Below are 12,370 nucleotides of genomic sequence, written 5' to 3'. Positions count from 1 at the left end.
TATATTCTTCGAAGATCTTTATCGGTCAACCCGCATAACAACATACGTTGTTCCCTTTGTCATCGGTATGTTACTTGCCCGAGATTCGATCGTCGGTCTCATCATACCTAGTTCAATCTCGTTACGGGCAAGTCTCTTTACTCGTTCCGTAATGCATCATCCCGCAACTAACTCATTAGTCACGTTGTTTGCAAGCCTTATAGTGATGAGCATTACCGAGAGGGCCCAGAGATACCTCTCCGAAACACGAAGTGACAAATCCTAATCTTGATCTATGCCAACTCAACAAGAACCATTTGAGACACCTGTAGAGCATCTTCATAATCACTCATTTATGTTGTGACGTTTGATAGCACACAAGGTGTTCCTCCGGTATTCGGGAGTTGCATAATCTCATAGTCAGAGGAACAAGTATAAGTCATGATGAAAGCAATAGCAATAAACTAAACGATCATTAATGCTAAGCTAACGGATGGGTCTTGTCCATAACATCATTCTCCTAATGATGTGATCCCATTCATCAAATGACAACACATGTCCATGGTCAGGAAACTTAACCATCTTTGATGAATGAGCTAGTCAAGTAGAGGCATACTAGGGACACTCTGTTTTGTCTATGTATTCACACATGTACTAAGTTTCCGGTTAATACAATTCTAGGATGAATAATAGATATTTATCATGATATAAGGAAATTAAAATAACAACTTTATTATTGCCTCTAGGGCATATTTCCTTCACATGGGCCCCAAGACGGGCCTGCTACCGAACTCCGGTGGCCACCCCTAGTGTACTACACCATCACCCAGCCTCTGACACCACTACACAAAACAGCAACTGTCGGAGAGGAAAAGAAGACCCAATCTCATCGCCCTAACTAGACGGTGAGATGACAGTCAAGGCCATCGGCTTCGACGCCGTCATGGAGAACGTCGTCATGGTGAGGAGGAATCCGAGGCAACTTTATTCGACATGGCGTCGTTCTCATCCTTCCGGCGCCACCACACGAAAGACTAGCTCCACCTATGAAAAAGCACAGAAAAAAAGACCCCCTCCTCCACCCGTCGCCGGAGCAGCAGCCAGAGGAGGAGGAAACCACGTCCTTGCCAGCTTTCACCAAAATGAGAAACTGTATGCCCACGATCACCCTTATTTTCCTGGAGAGGAAGACGGGGTACGGGCAACAGCAACTGTCAGGCGAGTAACCACTTTATCTAAGAGAACTGTCAAGTGCAATAATCCTGCACCTACGACAGTGTTACAAAAAATTACGTAACTTCCCCTCACTAATTCCCCCCCCTAATTTCAGTGGGGTGGGCCCCTCCTCCCCCTAGACCCAATGACAATCTGTCAACTGGCGTAAATTTTATGTAACTCCCTTCGTAGGTGTAGCATTGCTCCTGGCAAGTGCGTGTTTCCAAATGGGACAAAAACATGACAATCCACACACAAGCACATCACAATGAGTTGTGCCTGCTGCCCTGCTGAATGATCTCAGGCAAGGCAACGGCTAGGCTAGGTGTGGGCCAGAAGGATGTCCTTGCATGCCTCGTAGAACACCCAGGTGACGCCGGACGTGGGCATGACCTTGAGGGAGCTCGCCGCCCACCCGCGGAACAGCCCCTTGAGGCCCCCCTCCTTGACCACCTCGGCCAAGGCCGCGGCCATGTTGGGCGGGCATCTCCCTCGCAGGGCTCCGACCATCAGCCGCTTCCTCGCCACTTCCAGAGGGAAGCTGATCGTGCTCGCCGTCAGACCTGGAGAAAAAAGCAACCTCGAAATGTAACGGTGTATTCAATGGCCAAACTGTAAGTGAATCTTGAACACGTCCCATTTCTAAGTTTCTCCCAAGGATTTTGCGAGTCTTATAGGTCATTGCACAGCACAGGTAAACAGAATGAAACCAAGAAAAGGTTGAATGAAAATGCCCTTTGAATGGAAAAAAAAGAGTAACATTCCGGGTGGCGCTGAATCCTGACTTGAAAGAGCTCCGATGATCAGCAGCTCCGGATGGCTCAGCGACTTCTTCTCATGTGCACGGCAGTAAGAGGTCTTGATCGTCTCGTACATGAAGTAGTAGCATGTGCTGTAAGGGAGAATCCCGACCGGCGTCGGGCACAGGCCAGTGTAGAGACCACCGACGCCTTCGGTTCGGTAGATCTTGTTGAACGCAAGGGCGATGCTACTGGGATACGCCTCGCGGTTAACAATCAGGCGATCCTGAGACAGAGCTTAGAACATCAATGAATTGGCAAATGGTTTGCCAGCACAAGTATATAAAATACCATCACATTCACATCAAATGCAAAGATATTGCTACAAAGTTTGTCAGTATCTCCTGCTGATTTGGAAACAGACAGCACATTACACAATTTATTTAAGCCACAGGTAGTTTATCATCGATAGTAACCATCAAATTTGTTAGTATCATTGTAGTTAGTTAATACGGAGCCAGATCTGATGTACCTTGAGGACCTCAAGGGGATGGCACACTAAAGTGCTAACTATCCCAGCAGCTGCACCTCCAACGGCGATTGGAGATAGCAGGTGAAGAGGCAGCTCGATCGTCAAACCGCCGAGCTGTATCTTTGGGGAGCTATCCTCTTTCCATCTCTCTTGTGCCGACGTCATGCTCCATTTGACGCACTCGAATGTGTCGAGCTCGATTGCTTGAGTAGGAATGATGCGGATCATGTTAATCGTGTTGCCTGCCCAGAGTCCTTGCCAGCCATTGTGTTCCATGATCTCCATGAAACTGCCAAAAATCTGTTTTGACCCTACACCGACAACCATTCTTGTCCTGAAAACAATCAGACATTATGGTGTCCCTGCTTGTTATTTAGAGGGTTTAGAACATGCAAACAAACTAGAATGGGTAAAATGAAAGTATGCATGAAAGAAAACTGAATACCTGATGGTTTCTAGAGGAGCAAGAACGGCTTTAGTCATAGCACCAGCCATTGCCCCGCTAACGAATTCTGCAATTTCTCGACGCCTCAGCAAAGTCTGCGTTAGAAATTAAGGTTCTTGGGTTCTGATGTAAAAAAACTCACAACACATGTCGACATAGCCCACCCCACTTGCCTTGGAGGGCTTGGAGTGAAAAATCTTCAGTTGCAAGCGTTGGCTTTACGCGTAAGGTGGGAATGGCTGAGGAGAGTGGACCACAGTAGGCCCTGGCAAGGTATCCCGATGATCGAAGATAAGGAAGCCAAGATGGTGTTCAACAGTCTGGTGAAAATTGAGGTGGGCAATGGAGAGAGGATCCTATTCTGGAAGGATAGATGGATACATGGTTTCACGGTTGGGGAGATCGCTCCAACTATCATTGAGCTTGTCAGCACCCGCGCTCGCAACACCAGGACAGTGCAACAGGCTCTCATCAACAACGCTTGGTCTAGGACGTGCATAGTGACATCTCTTTTATGGCCCACATTCAAGTGGCTAACCTTTGCCACGCGATCACCACAGTGGACAGGAACGAGGAGCAAACTGGCATGTTCTACTGGCCTGCGGATGATAAAGGTATCTACACGGCAAAATCGACCTACTCAAGATTGTGCATGGGATTAACCAGATCGCCGACGGCGGGTGGCATTTGGAGGAGCTGGGCACCGTTGCGTTGTAAAATCTTTGCTTGGCTCACCGTGCAGTATCGACTATGGACTTCTGATCGGAGGGCGAGACACGGGCTGCAGGATGCTCCATCGCCTTGTTTCACCTGTTTACAGGAAGAGGATAACGTGGACCACATCCTCACGCAATGCCCGTACGCCAGAGAAGTGTGGCACCGGTGCTTCGAGGTTTTGCAGATTAACATCCAGCCACCCATTCAGACAGACACATTCACAGACTGGTGGCTCGATAAGAGAAGGAACTTCACAGGCAAAACAAAGCGTGGTTTCGACTCTTTCGTGATTGCGACCGCTTGGTCGTTGTGGAAGCAGCGGAATGCCAGGGTGTTCCATCAGTGCACGAGCATAGGTCTCCACCGTAGCCGGTAGATCAAGTGTTGCTAGAGGTTAAGGAGTGGAGGCTAGCTGGTTTTGGTGTTGGAGGTTAGACCCTTTCGTGAAAGAGTGACCTAGTTTGTTGTAGCTGGTGTGGGTGGGGTTTCTACCAGTCAGGATGTTCGCATCCCGGCTTGGTATCTTGTAATTATAACTTTCTGCCTTTTATAAAAATATGGTACGCCATTGGCGTACTCTCGAAAAACACAACAACACATGTCAATGGGAAATAGAAAGATGCACACATCAAACTACAAAGCTAATCCTAAATCATAAGATATATATCAGCCATGGAGTCATACTAGTAAAAACAAGGAATTGCAGTGACTGTTATACTATCATAACATACAATTAAAAGAGAGCGAAACAGATCAGGGGAGTTCAAATTTGAAGCAAGTGGACGTTCTGAAACCCTGACAAAGAGAAGCTTCAGCAGAAACACTATGAACAGTTACTGACGAAAAATCGCGAAGTGCGAAATGCATCAGAACAAACAAGCAAGCACAGCAATTTCCAAATTTTTTTTAGAAAAAAAGCACAACAATGCCTCCAAACGAAGCCGTAAACCGTCCCAATTTGCATCAACCGCACACACGGCTACCCGAGACGCTGGGATCTGCGGCTCCTTACCCTGACGGCGGCGCCGACGTCCGGCGGGCTGAGCCTGACTGCTACGTCCCCGTCGAGGTAGCCGTCCTTGGGCAGCCCCACCCCGAGCAGTCCGTCGTCCTTGAACACGCCGGCGCGGACTTGGGCGAAGCCGATGCTGGCGAGCGCGAGCTTGTTGCCGCGAAAGCCATCCTCGACGCCCATGGGTGGAGCCCCGGACAGCGGCAAACAGAGGCGCGGAATGGGGAAGGAAGAACGGCGATTCACGACGTGGCGTCGGAAAGAATCGGCCGTCGTCTACGGTTCCACGGCGGAAAGGAGGAGGTGTATTTATTCTGCAGTGTCCACTTTTTTTTGACATATTTCTACATGTTGTGCGACGCTCGGCTAGCTTGCTGCACGTTTTCGACGTGCATTGTTCTGGTCTCGCGTGATGTGAACATTTCTTCACAAAAAAAGGGGGAAAAAAGAGTGATGTGAACATTTTCGGTGCTACGTTGCATGTATTTTTGGGAGTTTCTCCGTATGTTTTACACGTTCGTGTGCGAGTTTTTTGTACATTTGCGTCAGGGGTTTTTCCTGGGATTTTCGGGACGGTGGCATTTTCGAAGACAGAGACCGGGTTCATATCCTGCAAACCATAGAGATATTCAAGTTTTCCCCTTATTTTTTGAGAGCGGGAGAACTACAAATCTATAATACCTAATTCATCCCCAATAACCTATTTCTCTTAACATGCAGACTATACACCTCAGCAAGCTTGCCACATTAGCACTTTCAGCCCTAATAGTATGACGTCATGCATGTGTTCTGTTACTAGGGTACTTATAAAGTAATTGAAGACCATTTTTGTTTTTTACAAATACTGTATTGAAGACCCTCTCTCTGTTTCCAGCCGTAAACAACGGACGCTCTCTCTCCCTCGAAAAAGACAAGACGATCTACTACCCCTCTCTAAACCGATCGACTCCTCTTCTTCGTTATAGAAAAATCAATAAAGAACACCAATCGTTCCCCTGACGACTGCAGTAGGGTGCGGCTTACGGGAACCGATCTCCGTGTCATTGAGCTCCTCCGGCAGGACCGACAGTCCGGCTGCCTTCGCTGGCTCTCTCCAGCTTCACCCGCGTCAATCTCTCCCTCAGTTGCACCCACCCTTTGTCTCAAAGCTGCCTCTGACCTCAGCTCAAGGCACTACGACGCCAAGATCCAAGACACAGCTCACCACCGGTCCGCTCGCCTCCGTCCCGGCACGATCGTCGGTAGGCCTCACCTTAGATGGCTCATCCGGCTTTGCCTTGTCCCTGCCGGCTCCCCGACTCCGTCACGAACGCCTCACCTCCGACGGCTCTCCGAGTTTCTCTCAAGTTTAAGTCACCTGTCCAGTAGGCTCCTGCAGGACGACCGCTAACCAGTCGCCTTCGACGGTGCCCGACCGCGAGCCCGCCTGACATGTGGTGTTGCTTTGTCTTTCCTCCTCGCTTGCCATCTCTGTCTCCATACGGCGTAGCTAGGTCCGTCACTGCTGGGGACGCAAGCTTTTCTGTGGCCTGGAAAAAGAACTTGGTGGCGACGCCGGTGAGGTCCTCGGCCATGGTGTGTAGGTTGAAAGCCAATACTCTGAGAAGTGCTCGGTCCAGCTCCTGCAATGAGCATCCGGTGGGGGCGATTGCATATTCATCAACATTTTGTCTCCCTCCAGCGACGACCTTCTGTTACGGCAATGGTAGCTTTCTATGGCAAGCTGACCTTCAGCAGTTTGGTAGAATTCCTGGCATCCAACTATTCAAGTCACTATAATCCCATCACCAAGTAGATCTTTGGAGAAAAGCATTTCATTACTTCCACAATACTAACTTTTTGTGAGTAATTTTGGTGTATTTCATGAACCAATATATGAGTCATGCCTTTCTCCACATGCTCATCTATAAAATCAGTTTACTAGCCACATGATCTATCAATTTGGACATTTTCTTCTTACCAAAGAGGACAAATGCATCCAATGTTTTCAATTTTGTCCTGTTAATATTAAAAGAAATTATTTGCAATAAAGTCACGCTGCAACGCGCGGGGTATTTGCTAGTTGAACAAGCGGAAGACCATCATTGTACGTTTCCCGAGGCGATTACCTGTAGGCCCACCAATAATACTCTGCCACAGTCTGAGTCAGCGACAGCCAGTCAGGATATATCGAGATATCAGCGTATCGGGCCTGCCCTCGCGCCGGGCCGTGCAAGATTGAGTTCGGCTTTACGGGCCTTCACGGGTCTGGGGGTCAGGACGGCCCAGTTATGTAATTTATCTGGCCGCTGCGGGCCAGTGTCCACCACCACAGCACGGCTCGGAGGAGGATGCTGCGGCGCCGCCTGGGGACGTGGCCATGGCCGGCGGCAAGGCGGGGGCTGTCGCGGCTGGCGCCGCCCGCGCCCGCGGCGGTGGTGCGCGTGGACAGCAACAACGTGGCCCGCCTCGGCGCGCCCAAGCCCGGGCCGAGGCCGCGGCAGCTGCTCTCCCTGCCGCCGTTCCCCGCCGGGGCCGACCCGCTCCCCGGGAGGAACGTGGCACCTCGCCGCGTGACGGCGGTCAGCTGGGTGAAGCACTGTTTCGCCGACGTGCCGCAGGAGGTCGTGCAGGCGCACTTCAACAAGAGGCAGGTGCGTATGCGTATTACTACGGGTGCCACGCCTCCGCACTCTATACCGGCCCTGTTATCATCTGCGGTCTTATTAATGAAAAGATTGCACTATTTTTTTCAGTTAGTGTTAACACACGATAAGAATGGGATTGCGTTGTTCTCAAATGTGAATTTCTTGTTAAAAGTGTAGGCTATTCTAGTGGCGAAATGATGTAGCTGCTTTCATGCTTAGGTACCATGATTGATTAATTGTGATGAATTCAGTTAATGATCGCAATGTTTTTCTCCAATGAGCCATTGATTGATTCGCTTTGGTATATTTTGCTTTAGTTTCTATCATTTCACTACCAGTTTACACTGCATGTAGGCATTGTTTTCAATCTGACATGAAAAGCCCTGCTATCTGTTATCAGGTTTACACTGAGTGCTCAGATCAGGAGGTTTCAGCAGAGAGCATTTGGTGCCGGAAGCATCATTTGAAGAAGGTATGTAATGAAGAATTGATGCTGTATTTTCTGGAGATCTTTTAGTGAAATGTTATTTACTACGTGAGTGAAGTAAATATGCTCAGCAGTTCGTTGCAGATCAAGCATTCTGAAGTGATGGAGCCTGGCATGAGAATTCATCTTCCTGTGTCTGTGGCTGAGGCTGAGATAAAGAAGCGGTACCAGACCATTCCAACTGCCACACTGCATCCCAACAGGGATGAGATTGAGTACCTGAAAAGGCTTGTCATCTACAAGGTAAACTATCATTCTATGTTGTACTCTGATTAGTTTCTTGCATGATTGCTGCCGTAACAAATGCTTTTTTTGTGGGCAGTTGTGTAAGCCTCTGACCTTCTGTACAGTAAATTAACTTGCACATACAGGATTATGATATGTATAAATCAAGTGTCCGTCTACATATTATATTACTTCCACAATACTGTAAAAAATGCCATTCACAAGTTACTTATTGATATTTCAAAGGTGTCATCTAGGGTTTGGTTATTTAATTTTCCTTATTCAGATTCCTCATAGTATGCTGAACTTTCTAAATTATAGGACTCAGCCATACTTGTGCTTAACAAGCCTCCAAAAGTGCCCATGAAGGGGAATTTACCAGTACATAACAGTATGGATGTGCTTGCAGCAGCAGCACTGTCATATGGGAATGAAGAGGGTCCAAAATTGGTTAGATTGTTTCTCTTTATTTTGGGACGCTATGTGTTGTCTTAAGCTCTCTCTCTCATGATTTTCTTCCTGCGGTTTGTGAGTGCAGGTCCATCGACTGGACAGAGATACTAGTGGTTTGCTGTTGATGGGGAGAACAAGAGAAAGCTTTACCCGGCTGCACTGGCTCTTCACTAGCATCAAATTAGCAAGAACAGCTTCGCAGGTTAACATAAATTCATGATTTTGCCACTTGGCAAGTGGGCTTATATCTAAATGATTTTGATTGGCACACCTTTTTGCGATGATAGCCCACTGATGTCTTGTATTATTGATGGATCTTGTAGGCATGGAATGCCGCCTGTGAATCATACTTGCAGAGGTACTGGGCATTGGTCATTGGGACCCCTACAGAGAGTGAAGGAATTATATCTGCTCCTCTAACAAAGGTATTATATCATGTATCTTACTAAGGAAAGTATTTGGTTATTAAGAAATATAGAATCCTTTAATGTTTTATGTTACTTAAATCATTGAATCATTTAGAAGATCTAGTCATCTTTGCATCTCCAATAGGTGCCCAAAAATAGGGCATAAACGCTTTTTAGGGCACGAGGGGGCAAAAACGCTGCTCTAAGGATAGGGCGGCTGCAAAATCAGCTGCTGTTGCAAAAAATTTAGGGCAGCAGGGACCAGGCAAGACCACAAGAAAACAGCTGTTTTACATCACTCTGTTGTTTCAACAGGTGCCCTAAAATAGGGCACCCACAAGAAGACAAGCGTGATGTATTTTAGGGCAACTGTTGGAGATGAACATTTTTCGGTGCCCTATAAACCACTTTTTGGTGTTGTAAATTTTACTCCAAGCACATTTTGGTGCCCTAAAATAGGGCACCTATTGGAGATGCTCTTAGCACTCTCATCAACCACCACAGTTGGTGCATCCCTGGCTCCTTTCCACGGATTGAACTAAGATGATTCATAGATAAGGTCATACTCATATGTAGTAACGATCCATTTGTTTAATGGCAAGATTTGTCACATGTCCTAGTCTCTCACTGAACTAGGTACTTCTTGATGATGGAAAAGCTGAGAGGGTCATTCTGGCGCATCCCTCTGGCATAGATGGTGCACAAGAGGCTGTTACTGAGTATCGAGTGATGGGACCCACCATCAATGGCTGTTCCTGGATTGAGTTGCGCCCATTGACAGGCCGGAAGCATCAGGTAGTCTCACGGTACCTAATTAACTCTTACTGGCGAAATACATTTCTGTAAAATATACGAAGATGTTAACATACTTGTATTATGGATACACCGTACATCCTGTTGCATCATCTTTCGATTTACCCCTTCAACACCTGAGTTTGTTTTGTAATACGGTGAATATATTCACATATCCTTACATATATAATAGAAAATTTCAACTGAAATCACCAGTCTAAACTATGCTGACCCTGCTGCAGCTCCGAGTGCACTGTGCGGAAGCCTTGGGCACTCCCATTGTTGGAGATTACAAATATGGGTGGTTCGTGCACCAAAGGTGGAAGCAGAATCCCCAACCGGACTTTGAGCCGTTCACCGGGGAACCATACAAGCTGAGGCGACCTGAAGGCTTGGAGGTTCAGAAGGGCAGTGTTCTCTCTAAAGTCCCTTTGCTGCACCTGCATTGCCGGGAGATGGTGGTCCCAAACATCGCAAAGTTCCTGAGTAACACCGGAGAGTGGCATGATAATGGCACCCCATGGTCCAAGGAGAAGCCGAATCTTCTAAGGTTCATCGCGCCGTTGCCCGCGCACATGAAAATTAGCTGGAATATAATGTCTTCCTACCTAGTGTAATAGTTTATCTTTGTTTGAATGATTTTTAATGTCACTCCTCTTAAGTTGCATTTCATGATGTGACCCCTTCAAGATCACTGACATGCAGGGCCCATGCCCACTTTTCAGTGACACATGGAGTGGCATATTCTGAAACTCAGAATTAGGGGAGTTACATATAATATTATTATTTAGGTTTTCTTTGGGATTGTCAGATTGTAGATTTGTAGCAGGTGGCATTTCAGAATCAGCGAACAATTGATGCGAGTACTGTAATTTTTTAGGGAGATTATAAATCAAATTTGGCACAATCATCTTTACAAAGACTCTTCCATAGTTCCATTACATCTATGATTTTGTTTCTAAGCATAACATCATCCCTGTACATCGTAGCATCTGGTACTACTACCTTGTTGCACTAGTGTAACAGTGCTGTACTGGTGAAGATCAGTAGTTCCAAAAGATTTGGTTTCTCCTGTGCTGCTTCCTCAGGTAGACGCCGAGCAAGTCGTGGTACGTCCATCGCCGCTTCCCGCCGGCCGCCTCTAGCAGCCCCTCGGAGGTGGTGTGGAAGCCCCCCTTGCCGAACGCCTCGAACACGACGCCGTCCGTGGCCACCACGGGCTCGCCTGAGCCGTCCAGCCGGCGGAACGCGAAGGAGAGGTTGCGCGCGAGCCGGCGCTCCATGTAGGCGTCCACGAAGCAGCCGTGCGTGACGAGGTCCGGCGCGACGCCGTCGCGGCGCATGTGCTCGGCGGTGAGGTGGAGGTCCCAGAACATGCACATCTTGGAGAAGGCGGCGGCGCGGATGTTGAAGGTGGTGAGGTCCGGCCGGCACCCGGCGGCGGTCATCTCCAGGAAGGCGCGCTGCAGCGACTTCATCTTGAAGTTGGCCGCGAAGGAGAGGAGGTAGAGGTTCCAGAGCAGGTTGCCGGCGTCCCGGCGGCCGAGGCCGACGCCCCTGACGAACTCGCCGAGCTTGTAGTACTTCCGGTTGGCGATGTACGCTGAAGCGACGGCGCGGATGGCGTCGACGGAGATGAGGAGGCCGGACTTCTTGAGCCGGCCGACCGCCGCCTCCATCTCCGGTACGGTGCCGGAGGCCGCGTAGTGCCGCACGAAGGCGTTGCCGGTGGCGGAGTCGACGCGGAGGCCGGCGCGGGCCATCTCCTGCACGGCGTCCTCCATGAGGGCGAGCTCGCCGGCGGCGCCGAGGCAGGAGACGGCGAGCGGGTAGAGGTCCCGCGCCGCGGCGGGGTCGCGCGCGGAGAGCTCCCGCGCGGCGAGGAGGACCTCGTCGTAGCGACCGAGACGCGCGTACGCCGGGAGGAGGCTGGGCGCTGCGGCGGCCAGGCACGGCGCGGCGGAGCTGAGCAGGAGCTGCGCCCAGATGGACTGAGCCCGCGCGAAGTCGCCGGCCTCCGCGCGGACGACCATGAGGGCCGCCGCGGCATCGGCTTCCGGGGCAGTTCTTGGACGGAGCACGGCACGCCTCGACGCCGGCGTGTGCGCCCGGGCTAGGTCAGTTTGGGTGAGACGGAGCTCACTGCGCGAAGAAGAGGGAGGAGGGAGACGGACGTGATGAGACGAGGAGGACGGAACGGCGAGGGGCGCGTGGTGGTGCTCCCGGGGTCGGCGACGAGCGGCCGGGAGAGGACGAACGGTGGAAGGCAGCGGCCATGGAGGGAAGAGGGAACCCATATCACCTCATCCCTTCATGGAGCCATCGTAAGAAAAAAGAGCAACGCCGTCGTAAGAAAAAATGTTGCTCAATACTTGATCCAAGAGTAGTTTTCACAAGAACAGCTCAAATCCTATTTGTAGCTTAACACGAATTTCGCAGAAATTTCACACCAGCCGGTTCAAATATTAAAGAATCGAGGAAAATCTCCCGTTCCAAACAGACTCATTGTACTCCGAAACTGCAATCCTTCAGCCACATTTCATTTCACAGGTTGGCAATATTGCCCAGGCATGTCCTCAGCTGCCATTTGTGCTCATGTGCTCAGCAGCTGATAATAAACTCGGTCATGGCATTGGCACCTGAGATTGCAAACGGCATGGGTTTGTAGAACATCCAACCAAACCACAGATGATATAAAATTTAAAAAACCCAGCTTTCTCCCCCAGGGCCGACGACAGT

General features: G+C 49.4%; 3 protein-coding genes across 3 annotated transcripts; 1 reads left to right on the top strand and 2 right to left on the bottom strand.

The window, feature by feature from the left end:
- Positions 1 to 1,346: 1,346 nt before the first annotated feature.
- Positions 1,347 to 4,968, bottom strand: LOC123170366 (probable mitochondrial adenine nucleotide transporter BTL1). Its single transcript, XM_044588228.1, has 5 exons — positions 4,641 to 4,968; positions 2,912 to 3,006; positions 2,467 to 2,800; positions 1,980 to 2,220; positions 1,347 to 1,757 (listed from the first exon to the last, which is right to left on the bottom strand). The coding sequence occupies exons 1-5, from the start codon at positions 4,821 to 4,823 to the stop codon at positions 1,516 to 1,518; spliced, it is 1,095 nt and encodes a 364-aa protein (XP_044444163.1). The 5' UTR covers positions 4,824 to 4,968; the 3' UTR covers positions 1,347 to 1,515.
- Positions 4,969 to 6,938: 1,970 nt separating this feature from the next.
- On the top strand, positions 6,939 to 10,555 carry LOC123167500 (RNA pseudouridine synthase 3, mitochondrial). The gene is made up of 8 exons (XM_044585336.1): positions 6,939 to 7,273; positions 7,668 to 7,739; positions 7,839 to 7,997; positions 8,301 to 8,429; positions 8,518 to 8,634; positions 8,756 to 8,857; positions 9,476 to 9,634; positions 9,874 to 10,555. The coding sequence occupies exons 1-8, from the start codon at positions 6,971 to 6,973 to the stop codon at positions 10,246 to 10,248; spliced, it is 1,416 nt and encodes a 471-aa protein (XP_044441271.1). The 5' UTR covers positions 6,939 to 6,970; the 3' UTR covers positions 10,249 to 10,555.
- On the bottom strand, positions 10,486 to 12,263 carry LOC123167502 (pentatricopeptide repeat-containing protein At3g42630-like). The gene has a single exon (XM_044585338.1). It carries the CDS (start codon positions 11,926 to 11,928, stop codon positions 10,675 to 10,677), a length of 1,254 nt encoding a protein of 417 aa, XP_044441273.1. The 5' UTR covers positions 11,929 to 12,263; the 3' UTR covers positions 10,486 to 10,674.
- Positions 12,264 to 12,370: the final 107 nt, after the last annotated feature.

The sequence above is a fragment of the Triticum aestivum genome, chromosome 7D (assembly GCF_018294505.1).
Source record: "Triticum aestivum cultivar Chinese Spring chromosome 7D, IWGSC CS RefSeq v2.1, whole genome shotgun sequence".
Taxonomy (NCBI): Eukaryota; Viridiplantae; Streptophyta; class Magnoliopsida; order Poales; family Poaceae; genus Triticum; species Triticum aestivum.
The sequence above is the reverse complement of the archived record's forward strand: the minus strand, read 5'-3'. Positions and strand labels throughout refer to the sequence as shown.